The 17,507-nt window shown below is 39.1% G+C and overlaps 3 protein-coding genes across 3 annotated transcripts; 2 read left to right on the top strand and 1 right to left on the bottom strand.

Annotated features, from left to right (window-relative positions):
- The first annotated feature begins 10,952 nt into the window (after positions 1–10,952).
- LOC134747841 (CWF19-like protein 2 homolog) lies at positions 10,953–13,705 on the top strand. Its single transcript, XM_063682484.1, has 5 exons — positions 10,953–11,110; positions 11,222–12,289; positions 12,465–12,848; positions 13,106–13,444; positions 13,555–13,705. Exons 1-5 carry the CDS (start codon positions 11,033–11,035, stop codon positions 13,696–13,698), a joined length of 2,013 nt encoding a protein of 670 aa, XP_063538554.1. The 5' UTR covers positions 10,953–11,032; the 3' UTR covers positions 13,699–13,705.
- Positions 13,706–14,070: 365 nt separating this feature from the next.
- Positions 14,071–15,569, bottom strand: LOC134747842 (dnaJ homolog subfamily C member 17). The gene is made up of 3 exons (XM_063682485.1): positions 15,409–15,569; positions 14,711–15,320; positions 14,071–14,288 (listed from the first exon to the last, which is right to left on the bottom strand). The coding sequence occupies exons 1-3, from the start codon at positions 15,481–15,483 to the stop codon at positions 14,104–14,106; spliced, it is 870 nt and encodes a 289-aa protein (XP_063538555.1). The 5' UTR covers positions 15,484–15,569; the 3' UTR covers positions 14,071–14,103.
- A 462-nt stretch (positions 15,570–16,031) lies between these two features.
- On the top strand, positions 16,032–17,451 carry LOC134747844 (small ribosomal subunit protein uS2m). The gene is made up of 3 exons (XM_063682487.1): positions 16,032–16,178; positions 16,263–16,349; positions 16,661–17,451. The coding sequence occupies exons 1-3, from the start codon at positions 16,160–16,162 to the stop codon at positions 17,305–17,307; spliced, it is 753 nt and encodes a 250-aa protein (XP_063538557.1). The 5' UTR covers positions 16,032–16,159; the 3' UTR covers positions 17,308–17,451.
- The last annotated feature ends 56 nt before the right edge of the window (positions 17,452–17,507 follow it).

Genomic DNA, 17,507 nt, shown 5'->3' on the forward strand with positions numbered 1-17,507 from the left:
CGGCGGCGGCATGAGCGGCACGAGCAGCGCGGGCGGGCCGGCGCGGCGCAGGAAGGGGTGCTGCAGCAGGCGCGGGTCTATGCTTGTGTCGTGTATACTCACAGGTGGCGGGGGCGGGCCTCGGCGGCGGCGGCATGAGCGGCACGAGCAGCGCGGGCGGGCCGGCGCGGCGCAGGAAGGGGTGCTGCAGCAGGCGCGGGTCTATGCTTGTGTCGTGTATACTCACAGGTGGCGGGGGCGGGCCTCGGCGGCGGCGGCATGAGCGGCACGAGCAGCGCGGGCGGGCCGGCGCGGCGCAGGAAGGGGTGCTGCAGCAGGCGCGGGTCTATGCTTGTGTCGTGTATACTCACAGGTGGCGGGGGCGGGCCTCGGCGGCGGCGGCATGAGCGGCACGAGCAGCGCGGGCGGGCCGGCGCGGCGCAGGAAGGGGTGCTGCAGCAGGCGCGCGGCCGCGAGGCGCTGCGCCGGGTCGCGTACTAATGCGCTCTCTATGAAGCCCAGCAGGTCCGCGGGGCAGCGCGCGGCGCCGCGGGGGCGTGGGGGCGGCATGTCGCGGATGCGACGCATCGCCTGCAGGACAAACATAAAATGGTTCACTAGACGAATGCGCAAAGACTTGCGAGCGCTTTCACGTTGTGCGATCCGATATCGAATGTCGGGTGACTTTTGGAAAAAAACTGCTCCTAGAAAATGCCCTATGACATAAAGTACTTTCATTTTTAACATTAACGCTTTCTTTTGAGCGACAAATAGTAATTAAATTTAAAAAAAAATGTAAAAAGGTACCTTTTACTTTATGGTCCTGCTCCTTTTAAGTCGCTCACAATGTGAGAACGCTCTGTCGCCTCGCGAAACTAAATGTGCGAATATAAACGTACCTCGCCGAAATACAGCTGATATACGAGCAAGCACCGTGATGTAGAGATATGCTCGATAACGTCTTGATCGCTTGCCGCAATACATTTGTATTATCAAAAGCAAATTTACTCTTAAGTTTCTGTTTTAGAAAATGTAACTAATGTAATTAGAACATAAGGCGTAACTTTAAGCGACTTATTTCTATTATGAAAATGTTAGGTAACTAATATAAATAGTTGAAAGAATAACTGAATATATTTGGATATTTGGAATTGCAACGAATACAAACAGCTCAGTGTCATTAATAGGGTATTTGACTGCACATATTTAAAATTAATTATTTTACACCATGCATGAAATAAAGCACCAGAAGATTAATAGAGAAATGTAGACAGCAGTTATTTTTAGGTACAATTTATATTTTAAAACCCGTATAAAACTATAAAGATTAGGTAATTTGATTGTGACGTCACATGCTAGTGTTTCATATAAATTACATAGTAGCAAAATCGTTTGACAGTTCGAAAAAACCGGCCAAGTGCGAGTCGGACTCGCGCACGAAGGGTTCCGTACCATTACGAAAAAAAACAGCAAAAAAAATCACGTTTGTTGTATGGGAGCCCCATTTAAATATTTATATTATTCTGTTTTTAGTATTTGTTGTTATAGCGGCAACAGAAATACATCATCTGTGAAAATTTCAACTATCTAGCTATCACGGTTCATGAGATACAGCCTGGTGACAGACAGACAGACGGACAGCGGAGTTTTTACCCTTTGGGTACGGAACCCTAAAAAGAAACTGATTTGACTCGTAGTCAAATACCCTATATCATAGATCTAGCATTACATAGATGAGCTATACGCGTGCGCCCGTGAGGGACAGAACATACGCAAAACGACAATATGATTGGTCAATTAGATTTGTAGCCCACCAGAAACCATACTAAATTTACGGTGGGGAATTAAAAAAAAATTGAGACGGACAAGGACAAACAATAACAGCGCTTTCTCTGCTACTCCTACTGAAAGATACATCATTATAAGACTATCCCGTTCAGACATTTCCCCCAACTATTCATACCCGATCCAGTTATATCAGATTCATGCCCTATATGGAATTTATATAAAACATTATATAATGATGTCACGGTCAACTCACCTACTTTTTATATCTCTATCCGATTTATTAAATAGAACTTGTGTTTAAAAAAACTGCTATCTATGTTTTTCTAATAATTATCTAGTAAACTAATGTAATGGAAAGCCAAACATCAATTACTTAACCCTATTTAACCATTCGTATGTCAAGCATCAAGCATCACTCGTACTCGAATCGCAACATGATAAACGCCATAAACTATTTATTTTCCCTCTTTAATATATTTTTATTTTTATTAAGAAAAAAAAGAAAAGTTAAAACTAATTAAGGCAATTTTTAAAACGCTGATTTTGCAAACCTGTAATCCTTAAAAAAAAGTTGTATAGTCTTTGATTATATTAAGCAGTTTACGCACGATCTTACAAAATGATCCTGCAAGAACGAGAAATATATTAGGGTCATTGTCTCCCTATCTCACTCTATTCTACAGCTTGAAATGATAGCTGTACCGGGCCGTGTGCATGCGGCTTTAATAATTGGCTTCAATAATTTAATAGTCTGTCAAGTCATTTCCGTCAGTAGAAAAAAAGCGGCAAATTTAAAATATTTAGGCGCAAAGGGCAATCGTCCCATAGAAATTTTGAATTTCGCGCCTTTTTCTACTGACAGTTGTTTGACGGCTATACTTGGCAAATGCATTGTTTCTTCTTAGGTTGGTATGCCACCTGTACAATTTCTTGGTCCAATATGCATTGCGTCTTACTATCTCACTAAACAAAATGTAAGACGCAAATACACATTGGACAAAGAAATTGTACAGGTGGAATACCACCCTTAAGGCCTCTTACGCACGAGCGCTTTTACAACGCACGTTAAAAAAGCGTTTGAATGACACAAATGGAGCCTGACCAGTGATATATGATCATTGTCAAGAGGGCGCTGTTAATTTCATGTATAGGGTGATTTTTTATATTTGAGTTTGACAAAGATCTTCCCGTACTATTTTTGCTACAATAAGACGCAAATTGAAGCATTTTAGAGAAATATTACATTATTGCAAAGGCCGGGAAATGGCAAGGAACTAGGACTTGTTAGGATTAGTCCGGTTTCCTCACGTTCTTTTCCTTCACCAAAAAGCGACTGGTAAATATCAAATGATATTTCGTACATAAGGTCCGAGAAACTCATTGGTACGAGCCGGGGTTTGAACCCGCGACCTCCGGATTGAAAGTGCACGCTTTTACCGCTAGTCCACTAGCGCTTTTTGGAGAAAGCTTACCCTATTATTAGGGTTCCGTACCCAAAGGGTAAAAACGGGACCCTATTACTAAGACTCCGCTGTCCGTCCGTCTGTCTGTCTGTCACCAGGCTGTATCTCATGAACCGTGATAGCTAGACAGTTAAAATGTTCACAGATGATGTATTTCTGTTGCCGCTATAACAGCAAATACTAAAAAGTACGGAACCCTCGGTGCGCGAGTCCGACTCGCACTTGGCCGGTTTTCTATTGTTATTCGTACCTGCAAGGGAGGCTCGTTGAAGAACGGCGGTTCCCCGTCGACCATCTCCACCATCATGATGCCGAGCGACCACACGTCCACCTCGGGCCCGTACGGCAACCGCGATATCACTTCGGGTGACATCCAATATGGCGTGCCGACTAGGGATTTGCGTTTTGGAAGCTCCTGGAAAGAACAAATGGACTTGTTATCACTAAACATATTACGAAACCAGAGAAGAGTATATTTCCGTACTAGTATTTTAGAGCTTTCGGCGATTTATAGTTTGTCAAAGGACTTGAAGGAAAGAAGGAGGTTTGTTATTTCAAATATAGACAGAGAGAATCATACTATCTTTGTCTTACACTAGTACTAGCACCCGAAAGAAAAGGATCAGTATAGTTTTGTTTGTTCTTATTTACTGACAATTTAGTTTGACTAACTATAATAAGACAGTTTTAGTAACATTACTAATACACGTAACGTATTGACGAGGCAATATTGACCCCTGGGAAAGACAGCGCTAAACAGCCTCTAGTTTACAGACTAACTTAGTTGTGAGGCGCTAATGTTTGCCTGGGTTGAAGAGTCAACGTATATGCCACTGTAGCGGGCTAGCGGGCCATCTATTTAACCGTTCAAAGTTGCGATTTAAATACTTTACAACACTTTAGCGCCACTTGCACCATCCCATTAACCCAGGGTTAAGCGGTTAAACCGTTAACCCGTGTCAAATTGTACTGGTAACCATGGTAACTCCAGGTTTAACCGGTTAACTTCGGGTTTAATGGGATGGTGAAAGTGGCGCTCAGTCATTGTCTATGATGATAGTAAACTTTTAAAACTTTACCTGAAAGAACAACTTTGGGAACAAATCAAATTATTTTATTAAATATTTTGATTTGCGTTTTTTTGCATTGCTTGCCCTTAGAGTTGGTCAAAGACGCGTAGTCTTACTAAGATGGCATATAGTCGAGAAATTGGGACAGGTACCGCCGTGGCGGGATGCCCTAGGGCCTAGAGGTTCAAGGCTAACGCCGCGATAGCTAAAGACGCCGGTTCGAATCCAGCCTTCACCACTGGAGGGCTTCGTCACTTTTTCTTTAATATATGACATCTATTACAGTTTATAATTTACCTGAGAGACTTGAGCACAGAAACCAAAGTCCGATAGTTTGACCCTGCCGTCCGCAGTGAGAAGTATCGAATCAGACTTAATGTCTCGGTGTATCACGCCTTGTCCGTGGAGGAACGCTAGAGCCTGGAAAATAAAAAAATATGTTAGGTAATAGTTGAATTAATCATAACCCATCATTCTGACTTAGTCATAGTCAGGTAAAAATCACATTTAACCCGTCCCGCGGAGGCGAAATCCCGTAGAAGTTACCTCAAGTACTACGGGCGAGTAGTCGTTTTTATTTCATTCATACAGAATGTATGAAAAGTCAAAAAGAGGTGTAGAGGTTTGTGACATTATCTATGGCTGGGACTCGGGTAAAAAAGTCTGCAGATAATTTTTCAGTTTAGATTTTCTAAAACTTATCACAATACATTTTTAATAAAGTCTGTATTGAAATCAGAGAGATTGTACCTACCTTTAGACACTGCTTGGTGACAGTAGCAATCTGTTCCGGGTCCATTCTTGCACGAGTGACCACGTCGGTTAGCGCCCCGCCGGCCATGTATTCCATGACTACCCACAGCTCGTCGCCAACCAAGTAGGACGCGTGCATTTCTACGATATGAGGGTGAGGGTAGTCGCGCATTATGACCTGTGAAACATAAAAATATAACTTAGTAAATTCGAAAAAGGAATTACGGCTCGGGCACTTCAGGCAGCCGTATAAAGCAGAAAAATCAAACAAGTTAAACAACTATAGTTTGTCAAAGGACTGTCTCATTTCAAACATAGACAGAGAGAATCATACCATCTTTGTCTTACACTAGTACTAGCGCCCAAAAGAAAGGGATGAATATGATTTTCCTGGTTGTTACTGACTGACAAATTGGTTTGACCTATAATACCTAAATGGCAAGAGGACTTCATGATTTTATGTAGAATTGTAGATTATACGTCGTTAGCGTAATGTAGGAATGGCGCCGCGCAGTACACAGACATCTACTGGACGATTGAGTCAACTCACCAGGGGCCGATTGATTAGAAAAAGACTTCCGCTAATATTATTAGATACAAGTTTTTATGCAATCGGCCCCTGATGTCGATTCTACGTCGATACACCGATAGCACGATGTAGGAATCGCGCCGCGCAGTACAGCGACATCTAGCGGTCGATTGGACCAACTCACCACTTCGTTGAACAGCAGCTCTCGCCGCTGCTGCTTGCGCAGGTTCATCATCTTGACGGCGACGCGGCGGCGCGTGCGGGAGTCGGTGGCGGCGCACACCACGCCGGTGGAGCCCTCGCCGATCTTGCTGAAGCCGGAGAGCGTGGAGCGCGGGTCGCCCTCGCTGACTACCAGGCGGAGCGCTGCGCGGAACTGAACATACAACATTTTATTATGATCTTAACGCATAGCCATTGTATTAGCAAAATCTTTCAGACAAATGCTTCTATGACATAAACTTGATTGTGGTATTTTTTTAACAACACAAAGCATATATGTAATACATTTAAAAAAATTGTAGTAGTAGTAGTAAAACTCTTTATAGTACAAAAAGAAACATAAAACAGGAAAAAACACACATCATTTGTACAAAGGCGAACTTAAATATGACAGCGAACAAAGCCCCCTAGAGCTTAACTGCCGCTATCATCACTCTTAACATTATAAATAAATAAATAAAAATTGTCTTCGGTTACCGCGATAGTTACTCATGAAATAAAACTATGAAAACGGATTATATTGCGTATATTGAATTTATAATACATCCCGACCTTTCGAACCCTTTACAGCGTTCGTGGTCAACGGGTCACGCGATATAATCCGTTTTCATAGTTTTATTTCATAAATAAAAATTGTTTATTGTCACACCTTAACAAACAATATACAATTTATCAAAAAAAAAGCTAGAAAGTGACCAAGCCCTAAATCAGCGGAGGCCGGATTCGAACCCAACGGCCAGATTTCAGTTTATAAGTAATAATTTATCAGAAAAGAATTTATTTTAAATGATTGCTAACAGTTGAATGCATCCATAATTATAAACATAGCATTACACCTGCAACAAAGTAATACGACACAACTCACAAGTGTCGATGTTGAAATGGACATATGCCACAACCTGCACATTAGCGCAGGCGCAGGAATTATCCAATTTCCTGTAACCACTATTGAGTTTGAAGCACCTTGCAAACCTGTTTTAAATTAATATGTATTTAACCACACCTTAAATGACAATCGGTGGACCTTATATCTTGGCTAAAATAATGAATTGTTATTTAACAGTGTGGTAATTGTAATTGGTGTAATCGAGGATTTTATTTTTTTAATGCAAACTGTAACGCATAGATCGAGCTAAATTGAGAGAAAAGTTGTATTTATAATCTGATAAATGAAGGGTAAAGTTTGAGGAAAGTACGATCACGGGCTTTCACTGTTAAGCAATTTAGGTACAATACTTGCACTATGAAACGTCGAACCTGAATGGTTCATCAAACAAAGTAAGTCCATGAATGTACAGTTACAGCATTAATTTCTGTAATAAGAAACAAATATGTTTGCCTCGCCAATCATTATTATCCATACTAATATACTGTCTGTCTGTCTGTTACCTCTTCACGCATCAACCGATTTAGATGAATTTGATATGGAGATTTTTGAGTCGTATTTTGACATAGGAATAGGATAGTTTTTATCTCGGAAACTATCTATTGCGAACGCAACCTTTTATTTGTATAATGCAGTAGCTAAACGCAGCCGTCGGGCTCGCTTACTATGCTTATTTAAATGCATCAATAGGAGCGCTCCACATAACCTGTATCGCGGCCAATTAGAGGCACCTAAATTTAGACTACCTTTTTACCATTCAAAATTAGCTTAATCACTCGCATCAGCCTCCATACCATAACACCACTTCTACACTTTTAAGCGTTTACGTCAACTGTACCTTGTAAAGTAACCAGCACCTATTAATTATAAGTTTACTTCAAATCGAAGTATTTTTATTTGTCGTCGAGACCTGCACGGCGGCTACACTATCAATTAAGGGGGTGACAGGAGGGGTGGAATTTATTATGGGAGTGGTAAGTCGCAGACAGGAGCTAGTGAATAAATTGAGTAGTTACCTGCTCATGAGTCAACCTCAGCTCGTGCTTGGAGGCAGCGAGCGGCAGGTGCGCCGCGCCCAGTGCGCCCGGTGCGCCCGGCGCGTGCGCGGCTCGCGCGCCGTATGGTTCACCTGTTCGACAAATACATATGGTTGGAATTCAAATATACTATGCCCAGGTATTGTAACCATTCACTTTTAAATAAATCCCAAAGTAATATATTAGTTTTATCATTACTCCAAGCCAATGTCACCTAAGGACACATGTATAAAATAAATATTTTGATATTGGCGCTTTTGAAGGAATCCACCCTATATGGTTTGTAGTTTTTTAATCACAGGCAAGTAGCACTATAAGTGCCAGTTGCACCATCCGCACTTGACAGACTGATCAACGTCACCCGGCGCGCCGCGGCAGTTTACTATGAAACTTTCCATACTATAAAATTTAGCGAACTCTTTAACAATGACAAACAGTTGGTGCAACCGACCATTAATGTGCCATCTCTCTTCGCTACTTTCGCTAGCCCGTAATCACATGAGTTTGATTTGGTTATAGTTCGTTTTTTATAGCATTAGAAAGAAGGTGAGCGATCTTGACGTGTCTTTTTACTAAAAATCACTTGAAAAATAAGTCACAGCAAATTTGTTACAATTATAAATCATATACGATCTTTTACATTCCTTTGCTTTCATAAGTAATAGAAACTAATTTTTTAAAGGCGTTTTTCAATATTTTTTTAACAAAAATACACGTCAAGATTGTTTACCTTATTTCTAATGCTAAAAAAACGAACTATAGAAGGTTGAACGTTAGAGATGGCCACGGGAGCGCCACAAGCCTTAGGAAATTATCATATATTTGGAAATTTCAACCCATGCCACCATGACCGGATAGCCGAGTGGTTCAGGTCCAGTAAACTATCATAGTTTAAAATTGTTTCTCTCACTATAAAAAATCAGAAACTTTGTGTCTCATATTTTTTAGTATACTATATTCCCAAAATGATGTTTCAGAGGAAAAGTTGCATATAAGAACACATAGTCTAAGTATAAATTTAAATTCTTTTAAAAATAACACTTCTTTACATACATCAATTGCCTGTCTAATCTAAACTAAATAATCAAACTTAACAGTTAATTACCACTTGATATGACATCAAATAAGGTTAAATTTGAAGCTTTATCTCTTATTAATTACTATTCTAGTTTCGAGAACTTGATAAAGGTAACCTAATTCAGTTTAGCCTACTTATTAAAATAATTATAGGTTCAACTTTATAACAACCCATCATTTTAAAGCATTGGTCTTAACTTGAATTCAAAATTCTTAATTTTAGATAGAAATTCTGTTACCCCAGTCCCAGTATTACAACCAATAATACATGTCCTTTCAAAGGAAGCTTACATCCTTTTTACTATTAAATACTTGAATGATTAAAATAATAAGTAATATTACTTACCCATATTGGCATTATTTCCATTGAGCCCTCGGTGCATGCTACTATGAGACATCTGCTTCGGTGGGTGGTTGTGTTGATAAGGTACATTGGCATTCTGTACATTCTGGTAGGTCATGGTAGCATGGTGGTTGTCATTCAGCTCCGACACAGGCCTGACTGTGGCCTCGTGTGTATGCTGAGCCCACTCCGTAGGTGACTCGGCTATAGGTTTATTTAGAGTGTAATTGCTGTGTTCTCTTCGTAAACTGGGATACTGTGTTGGGGCTGGTGGTACAGGTGGGGACTCTTCAGGGACTGCGGGTGGAACATTAGGCTGATTCCGGAAATCTCTTCTTATTCTAGGGGGACTACTACTTCTCAATGAATTTGATCTTGCAACATTTGATGTTTTTGGCAATATGACACCATTTTGCACAGGTTGTACTGGAAGGTTTGGTAGCACTTGCGATGGAGTGGAAATTAGAGAGGATACGGAGGCAGTTCTGTGGTCACCTCTTACTATGGTTTTTAAGTCTAGGATTTCCGTGGGGGTAATTTCAGAAGGATCTACCATTGGCAGTGGTCTGTTTGTTGACTTCAGTATCTGCAAAATAAAAATTTTGATTATTGTGATTTGTATGCAATGTGTAAGTACATACTTTAAAACATTAAGAGATATATACTATTTTACCTGATTGTTTCCAACAAGAGATGCCCACTGCAGTGGTAGACCAACAAATTTGCCCTCTCGTCTATCAAAGCCAGTATGGACTCTGTGTTCAAAATTACTGGGCGGCGAAATAAGAGGCTTCTTCTTTTTCTTAGAAAACATACTGCTCATTTATATTGCTGCAATAAAGTTCCTTTATTAGACCAAACACGTCAATCGAAAGCTCTCCAAGCGTGTTTGCTTTTCATTAGACTCGGTAATAACAGTAAGCACCGGAAACACTTTATGTAACGAGAAAAAGAAAGCTGGAAAATAGCGTAGCATTACTTTCTAGATAAGATGCGTAAACAATCGATTACTATTCATATACAACTAGGTGCGCTGCGCTATTATACGGGAACAATGACCACAAGTGTATGTCAATACGAACCTCCGATATCCTAAATACTTGCACACTTTGTTGCTTGGTGAACACAAACTGAATACCAAATAGTCTACACCATGGAAACCATGACATTCTGAGCGGCCATGTCGTTGCGTATCAAACTAATTGAATTAACGGGCTATAGACGGTATTGTTTATATTAATGTTTCACTGTCGAAATGCTTGATTTACATAAAAACATGACTCTTGTGTTAAGTATTAAAATTCACGTCGTTCTATCACCCAACCAAAACTGTCACGCAAAACCTCTCAAAACGCAAAAAAGCGCATTCCGGGCTAGGGTTGTACGGTTTTACTTACTCATCTTGAACCGGTTTTTTCTGTCTATAACCGTAACAGAGTACCGCACCGCACCGCGACCATAGTGCGGTGCGGCACACGTATCGAGTGTATGAGGTGGTCGGCTTACGTGCGGTAAGGACGCAGCTGTAAGTTTAAGCGAGAAAGAGATATTTTGACCGCACTAAGGTCGCGGTGCGGTAGTCGGTTATGGCTTTATGGATTCTTCAATGAATTCTTGAACGCATTGTGGACACGATCGTAACAAGAACTCTCCACTCTGTGGAAAAGTCAAATGAGTCAACTGACGTGTGACTGTTATGCTAAATTATGTCCTATTTCTCAGTTTTTTAAGTGGTCTTTGGTTCAATGTTTTACATTTAAGATTAAGAATGACAATGACATTGACAGCGTGAGTGTATGAAGATACTCTAGTCTAAAAAAACATGTTTTAAATTGTATTACAATTAAATATATTTAACGTTGATTGGCAATTGTTGAGTTCGAAAATGAAAGAAAAACGGAAGAAAGATAAGCACAAAACGAAAAATAAACATAAGGATAAACGTGAGCGAAAGCGTCATAGCGTAAGTAGTTGGATACAATTACAAATATTCTTATTCTTAAATAAAAAAAAAGAACTTACTAAATCAGAATATTAGTCTTTTTATACATTTAACCGCTAATTTTAATTACAGTCCACTAGTTCCAGCACCTCTAGTGAGGATGAGTGGGTGGAAAAAGAGCCCGCACCGAAGCAAACTACTGCTGAACGAGAAGATTGGATGGCCATGACAGGTATGATGAAAACATACACTAAGGATGATATAAGGAAGCCAAAACAAGAAGAGAAGAAAAACATTGATTCGTACAACCCAGCAACTAGCAGTAGAGAACTCAACCCCTATTGGAAAGATGGTGGTGGAGGTGTACCACAAACTCCTGACAGTTTCCGGAAATCTAGACAATTTCTCAAACCTGAATCAACTGGAGATCTATATCGATCTTCTAGTTCAAAAGCATCCTACACGGATACAGATTACAAAAGAAAAAGTAGCAGTTACGGTAGCTCTTACAGTCACAAATCTGGTGGTTGGAGGAAAGAATGCAAAAGAGATGAACATAGGGAGTCAAAAGAGGAACATAGGAGTAGCTCAAGAGAGGACAGTAGAAGAGACTCTAAAGATGACTACAGGAGGGACTCGAGAGATGACTACAGAAGGGACTCAAGAGATGACTACAGAAAAGAGTCAAAGGATGACCACAGAAAGGATTCAAGGGATGACCACAGAAAGGATTCAAGGGATGACAACAGGAGGGATGAAAGGGAGAACAAAAGAGATTTTAGACATCAATCCCCTGGGAACAAAGACATAGAATCAAAACCAAGCACTACAAATTCTGTAGAACCAAAGCAGGATTCTAAAAAGGATGAACTCTATTTAAGTGATGAAAAACTGAACAAATTAGCTGCAAAGATTGTAAAAGCAGAAATTATGGGAAACACAACTTTACTTACTGAACTTAAAGCTAAACTTGAAGCAGCTAGAGAATACAGGAAACAGAATCCAGATGCAGGCAAAGAGGAGGAGGATAATAGAGTAATGCTGATGTCTACTAACAGTATGGGTAATAGTAGGCCTTTGACCAAAGGGTCAGGTGGGGACCCTAGGAGTAAAGGGGGGAAGAGAAAGGCTGAAACACATGCTTCTGGAGAAAGGACTAAGTACTTTGGCAATGATGACAAATATAATCTTAAGCAAATGGTGAGTGTCTGTCTGCATGCATATTCTCTTTGTACCTACATAGTCTGCCAAGTCTGCTATAAAATATTTAAAATTAGAAATCATCAAAAATATAGCAATTATCAAGATATATAGGCTGAATACCAACTGTACATAAAATAGGCTTATGTCATGCATGTTTTAATTTATTTTTCAGTTCCAAGAAGAGAAATATGGTGACAATTATAATGAAGATGCAGAGCTCGCTAAAATTGCATCCAAACACAAGAATCCAAATGATGATCTGGAAGACATATTCACTGATGAGATATCCAAAAACAGGAATGAAGCTAAGGACAGTGAGAGAGAGAAACAGAGAGCTATTCAAATGCATAGCAAGATGGAGAGATCTCTGGAAGGATGTGAATATTGCCTGGATTCTAAGAACATGTTGAAACATCTCATGGTTAGCTGCGGGACTAAGGTGTACTTGGCATTGCCTGCGAAGAAGTCACTGGTGAAAGGACAGTGCATTATCTCTACAATACAGCATTCTACATGTGTTACTGCTGTTGATGAAGATGTTTGGGAGGAAATCATGGTGAGATTCAATGGGGTTAGCGACCATCATAGCTTGCCCCTTTTTGTATGAGATTTGGCTTAAAGGGCTGACATCCAGGGCATAAAATTATATTATAAAAAACAAAAATTTTACACAATTCTAGGGATTGACAGGGCGAGCTATGCTGGCGCCATCTGCTAAATACTTCAACCGGCCAACCCCTATATAAAATAATAAGTTGATTTATGGCCAGTTAACCCTTAATGTTCACAACCTTTTTTTTTTTTTTTTTTTAGAATTACAGACAAGCTCTCACAAAATTCTTCAACTCTCAAGACAAAGATGTTGTGTTTTTTGAAACAGCAACAAGGCTACATAAATTCCCACATTTGGTAATAAATTGCATACCATTGCCAAGAGATGTAGGAGACATGGCATCAATCTACTTCAAGAAAGCACTTCTGGAATGTGAAGCAGAATGGTCTGTCAATAAGAAAGTTGTTGAATTAAAAGGGAAAAATATAAGGAAAGGTGTTCCCAAAGGGCTACCATATTTTTGGGTTGATTTTGCCATGGATCCTGGCTTTGCCCATGTTATAGAAGATCAGCAACTGTTTCCAAAAAATTTTGCAGAGGTAATTTTATTTATGATTAAAGAAACACTTTTTCTTGAAAAATATTGTGCAATATTGCGCAACTTGTACAAAAATGTATGAATTTACTATAATACTTCATTGTTTTGCAGGAAATAATTGGGGGTATTCTAGACCTGGACCACTACTTGTGGAAAAATCCTAAAAGGGAACCAAGTAATGAACAAAGGCAAAAAGTGCTAGAATTCTCAAGAGAATGGAAACCATTTGATATAGTTAGTAAGAATAAAGTGTGACAGAGTATTGGAATCATTTTATTTATGAATTTTGTTTTTTAAATTCCTAATTATTATGTGAATTTATCCAGTCTATGTTCCATAATATTCACATATCAATTATACTCAAAGAAATATATAGCAACAATGGCATGTAATTTGGTTCATTGATATTTTAGTGTTTTACCCTACATCGAAACTCGTGTATACTTTAAAGCAGCGGTCGGCAACCTTTTAGCAGCCAAGGGCCACGTGTTAACGAAATTGATGCGGGCCGTACTTTGTTAATAATTATAACTTTATCAGGTATGTTGTTTGTCAATATTACATACAAAATAATAGCCAGGCACAAGTGAGAGGGTTGCGGGTCACACGCATTAAAATATCAAACAATTATTTGTTTTGTCAAATAATTTATTAAGTTCGTCATGATTCTGCCTTCTTCATTTCTTCTATGAGCCTCTGCCTCTCTGCTGCCTGCCTCATCTTAGTCATCACTAGTGACTCATAGTCCCTGTCTGAAACCAGTGAGGGCCCTGGAGCTTCCCGCTTCGTGGTTAGTACAGGTTTCTCATTTAGCCACTTCAATGTGAGAGGGTTTTCTGGTAAACCTGGAATGAAAAATAATTATTAGTATAAACACTAACCCCCTTATTCATAAAACTTTACGGACCTGATTTAGTTAAATTATGTTTTGTCCCTTTCTTACAAATACAAGTCAAAATGACAGATAAAGACAAACTTCATAGCTAATTCAGGCCCAGTAATGCGATTATGAATAACGCCATAACAGTTTTTTTAAACTTATAACACCTAAGGGTACAATTGGGTATTACTGCAGACATATGTCTATGACTCTATAATATAGTGTGCGCATATTAAATAAATTCTCTTTTCTAAAATTTATAAGACCATTAAAGCTATTTATGAATATGCAAGTCATTTTAAATTTGATCTGAACAAAAAGAAAGAAAGAAAAAACTGTTTTTTTTTACTATTACTTTTTGGGTTCTAATGTTTTGATTAATTTTACCTTTTTCAAATTCAATGGCCATGTCTGAAGCCTCCTTATTAGCAAACTCCACTAAAGCACTCCCCTTCTTCTTAGGTGATACAATTAAAGCTACAATATCCCCATACTTTTTCAAAAACTTTCTCAATATTGGCTCATCATAACCACCATTGCTTTCATCTGTTTTATCTGCTTTCCATTTAATCTTGATTCTGTTTAAACTAGAGTCCCACACAGGCTCACTCAGACGGCCGAGGCTTCTCTGTATTTCTTCTTTAACTCTCTTTTGTTCCTCTTGCAGAAGTCTACTGCCCTCCTTTTGCAATCTTTGTATTTCAGCAGCCAGTTTTTGCTCATCTGTAAGATTATTCATTCCTGACCCAGACATAGCCTCTCTTTCTCTCCTTTCCAGGTCTTCTTTGAGCTTCTGCCTCTTACTGTCGAGTTCCTTATGCCTGAGTTTTGCAGCTTCCTTAGCGCGCAATACTTTGTCATAGGCGGATCGGGCGGCGGCATCGGTAAGGATCTCCAAAGCCCTTGAGAGCTCGTGAAATGCTTCTGCTGCTTTTGGGTCATCTGGATTTTTGTCTGGATGGCACTGTAGTGCTTTCTTGCGGTACGCTTTCTTGATCTGAAATTTAATGCAGTAATCAATATATAGCTCAATTATAAGGTAAAAACAATGATTTCACATAAACCATCATCACACTACTGCTTACCTCCGATTCTGTGGCGCTGATAGTAAGATCAAGGATAGCATATAAATCGACATCCTCAATTTTAGTTTTTGCCATTTTAATCTTTTTAATTTAAATAATATAAATACACTGCTAAATGGGACGCGGACCTAAAATCTCAAGTGGTAATGGTAATATTTGAATTTGACTTATTTGACAGTGACATTAGTAGTGATGTAGCCACGATTTTTTTTTAAACAATTATGAGCTGCGAAGGAGCTGTGAAAATTTTTGCTCTTAAGCTCGCTTCACACTCGTGCGCGAATCCGCGGACGCGAGTGTGGGGCACACGTCGCAGATATGCGAAATCAATCCACACGCGTTCGCGGCTTCGCGCCGCGATTCGCGCAGGAGTGTGGAGGAGGCTTTATATTATTATCACAGAAAATTTTATTTATCAGCTTTCGTCAAGCGATTCTAAGTTTTAATAACCATCGTATGAATATTTTCAAATATAAATTTACATCAATTTGTAGGTTTTTTGGTTCGACTGGAAACACTGAAATATAAAAGCTATTTAAGACCATTTAAAAAATACCTCGATTTTTTTTCTTCTTCTATTCAAGCTATTTAGCTTATCTGTAACTGTCATTGTGACATATGTTTCTAAATCTAACCTAAATATTATTTTCTGTTACGATACAAGTTCTTGTGGTATGTGAAATAATTCCAAATATACTTTACTATTCATTGCAAATTATTATTTGCGTTTAATTCTTAATAAAAATCCAAAATGCTGCCACGCACTTTACGTAAGTACTATAAAAAAGGTTTTGTACGATATGGTTGCGAGTATACTCGAAGGTACTGTAGTAAAATATTACTTTTATTTATAGGACAACCTGTGAAAATTGGATTTGCATCATTAAGAAACAGTTCCACAGCAACGCAGGCGGCTGCAGCTCCGCAAAATGTGTCAGAAGGTATGTAACATACACTGTTCTAAAAGTTGTATGAACTTCAATAATATAGAATAATAAAGTTTACGAATCTGTTGTTGAATATTGGTGCTGCTATTCAAGTAAATATGTATCTAACTCAACCCGTCAACCCGTTTTCTCACTGGGTACTGAAACAATCCTAAATTAATTGTCGTATTTCCTATAAAAAGTGACCTTATTGTAGATGGCGCTTACGCCATTATAAACGATGCTCCGATATAATAAGCGCCATCGACAATAAGGTCCCTTTTCATAGGAAATGCCCCAATTAGAATCCGTTTATTTTGTTGTAGAAGCTAACCCACCGAGAAAAAATCCCCTGGATAGCCCTGACTACTTCCAAGTGCACAATTTATTCACTGTAAAGGATTTGTTTGATGCCAGAGTGCACTATGGTCACAAGGAGGGCTCCCTTAATGATTACATGCGGCCATACTTGTACGGTTCTAGACTTGGCCACTTGATATTTGACCTGGACGTTACTGCAGAACATCTCCGTAAAGCTCTCAACTTCACAGCTCATATTGCCTACAGAGGTGGTATAATCTGCTTCTTTAACAGAAATGCACTAAACGCACATCTTATTGAAAAAACTGCAAAAGAATGTGGGGAATATGCTCATACTAGATTCTGGCGTGGAGGCATCTTCACAAATGCTAACCACCAGTTTGGTGCGGTCACAAGATTGCCAGATCTCTGCATATTCTTCAACACACAGAATAACATTTTAAGTCAACATACAGCAGTAAGAGATAGTGCTAAGATGCTAATACCTACCATTGGCATTGTAGACACAAATTGTAATCCTAATTTAATCACTTACCCAGTACCAGGGAATGATGACACTCCAGCAGCAATTGAACTATATTGCAAACTATTTAAAGGTGCCATACAAAGAGGCAAGGAAGCGAAAATGAAATTCCTACAAGAAACTGAGTAAAAACTAATTACTTTCAATAACATTTATTTTATAAGGAAATAAATGATATGTAGTTACTTAGTTAAAACAATTTGTTTAACAAAATATACAGTATAACACAATGTACCTATACAAACTTGGATACAAAAATATGCAATAAAATTTTAAAATAATAATCTTGATTTTGCTTGAAGCTCATGCACCTGAACCAGACTGACCTA

This window comes from Cydia strobilella, chromosome 15 (genome assembly GCF_947568885.1).
Source record: "Cydia strobilella chromosome 15, ilCydStro3.1, whole genome shotgun sequence".
NCBI lineage: Eukaryota > Metazoa > Arthropoda > Insecta > Lepidoptera > Tortricidae > Cydia > Cydia strobilella.

Coding starts and splice junctions, on each gene's coding strand:
- LOC134747841 (XM_063682484.1), top strand. CDS start 11,033: ATGAAAGAAAAACGGAAGAAAGATAAGCACAAAACGAAAAATAAACAT. Junction 12,849..13,105: donor ATGTTTGGGAGGAAATCATG/GTGAGATTCAAT, acceptor TTTTTTTTTTAG/AATTACAGACAAGCTCTCAC. Junction 13,445..13,554: donor TTCCAAAAAATTTTGCAGAG/GTAATTTTATTT, acceptor ATTGTTTTGCAG/GAAATAATTGGGGGTATTCT.
- LOC134747842 (XM_063682485.1), bottom strand. CDS start 15,483: ATGGCAAAAACTAAAATTGAGGATGTCGATTTATATGCTATCCTTGAT. Junction 15,321..15,408: donor TCAGCGCCACAGAATCGGAG/GTAAGCAGTAGT, acceptor ATTAAATTTCAG/ATCAAGAAAGCGTACCGCAA. Junction 14,289..14,710: donor GGCCATTGAATTTGAAAAAG/GTAAAATTAATC, acceptor TTTTCATTCCAG/GTTTACCAGAAAACCCTCTC.
- LOC134747844 (XM_063682487.1), top strand. Junction 16,350..16,660: donor TCCGCAAAATGTGTCAGAAG/GTATGTAACATA, acceptor ATTTTGTTGTAG/AAGCTAACCCACCGAGAAAA.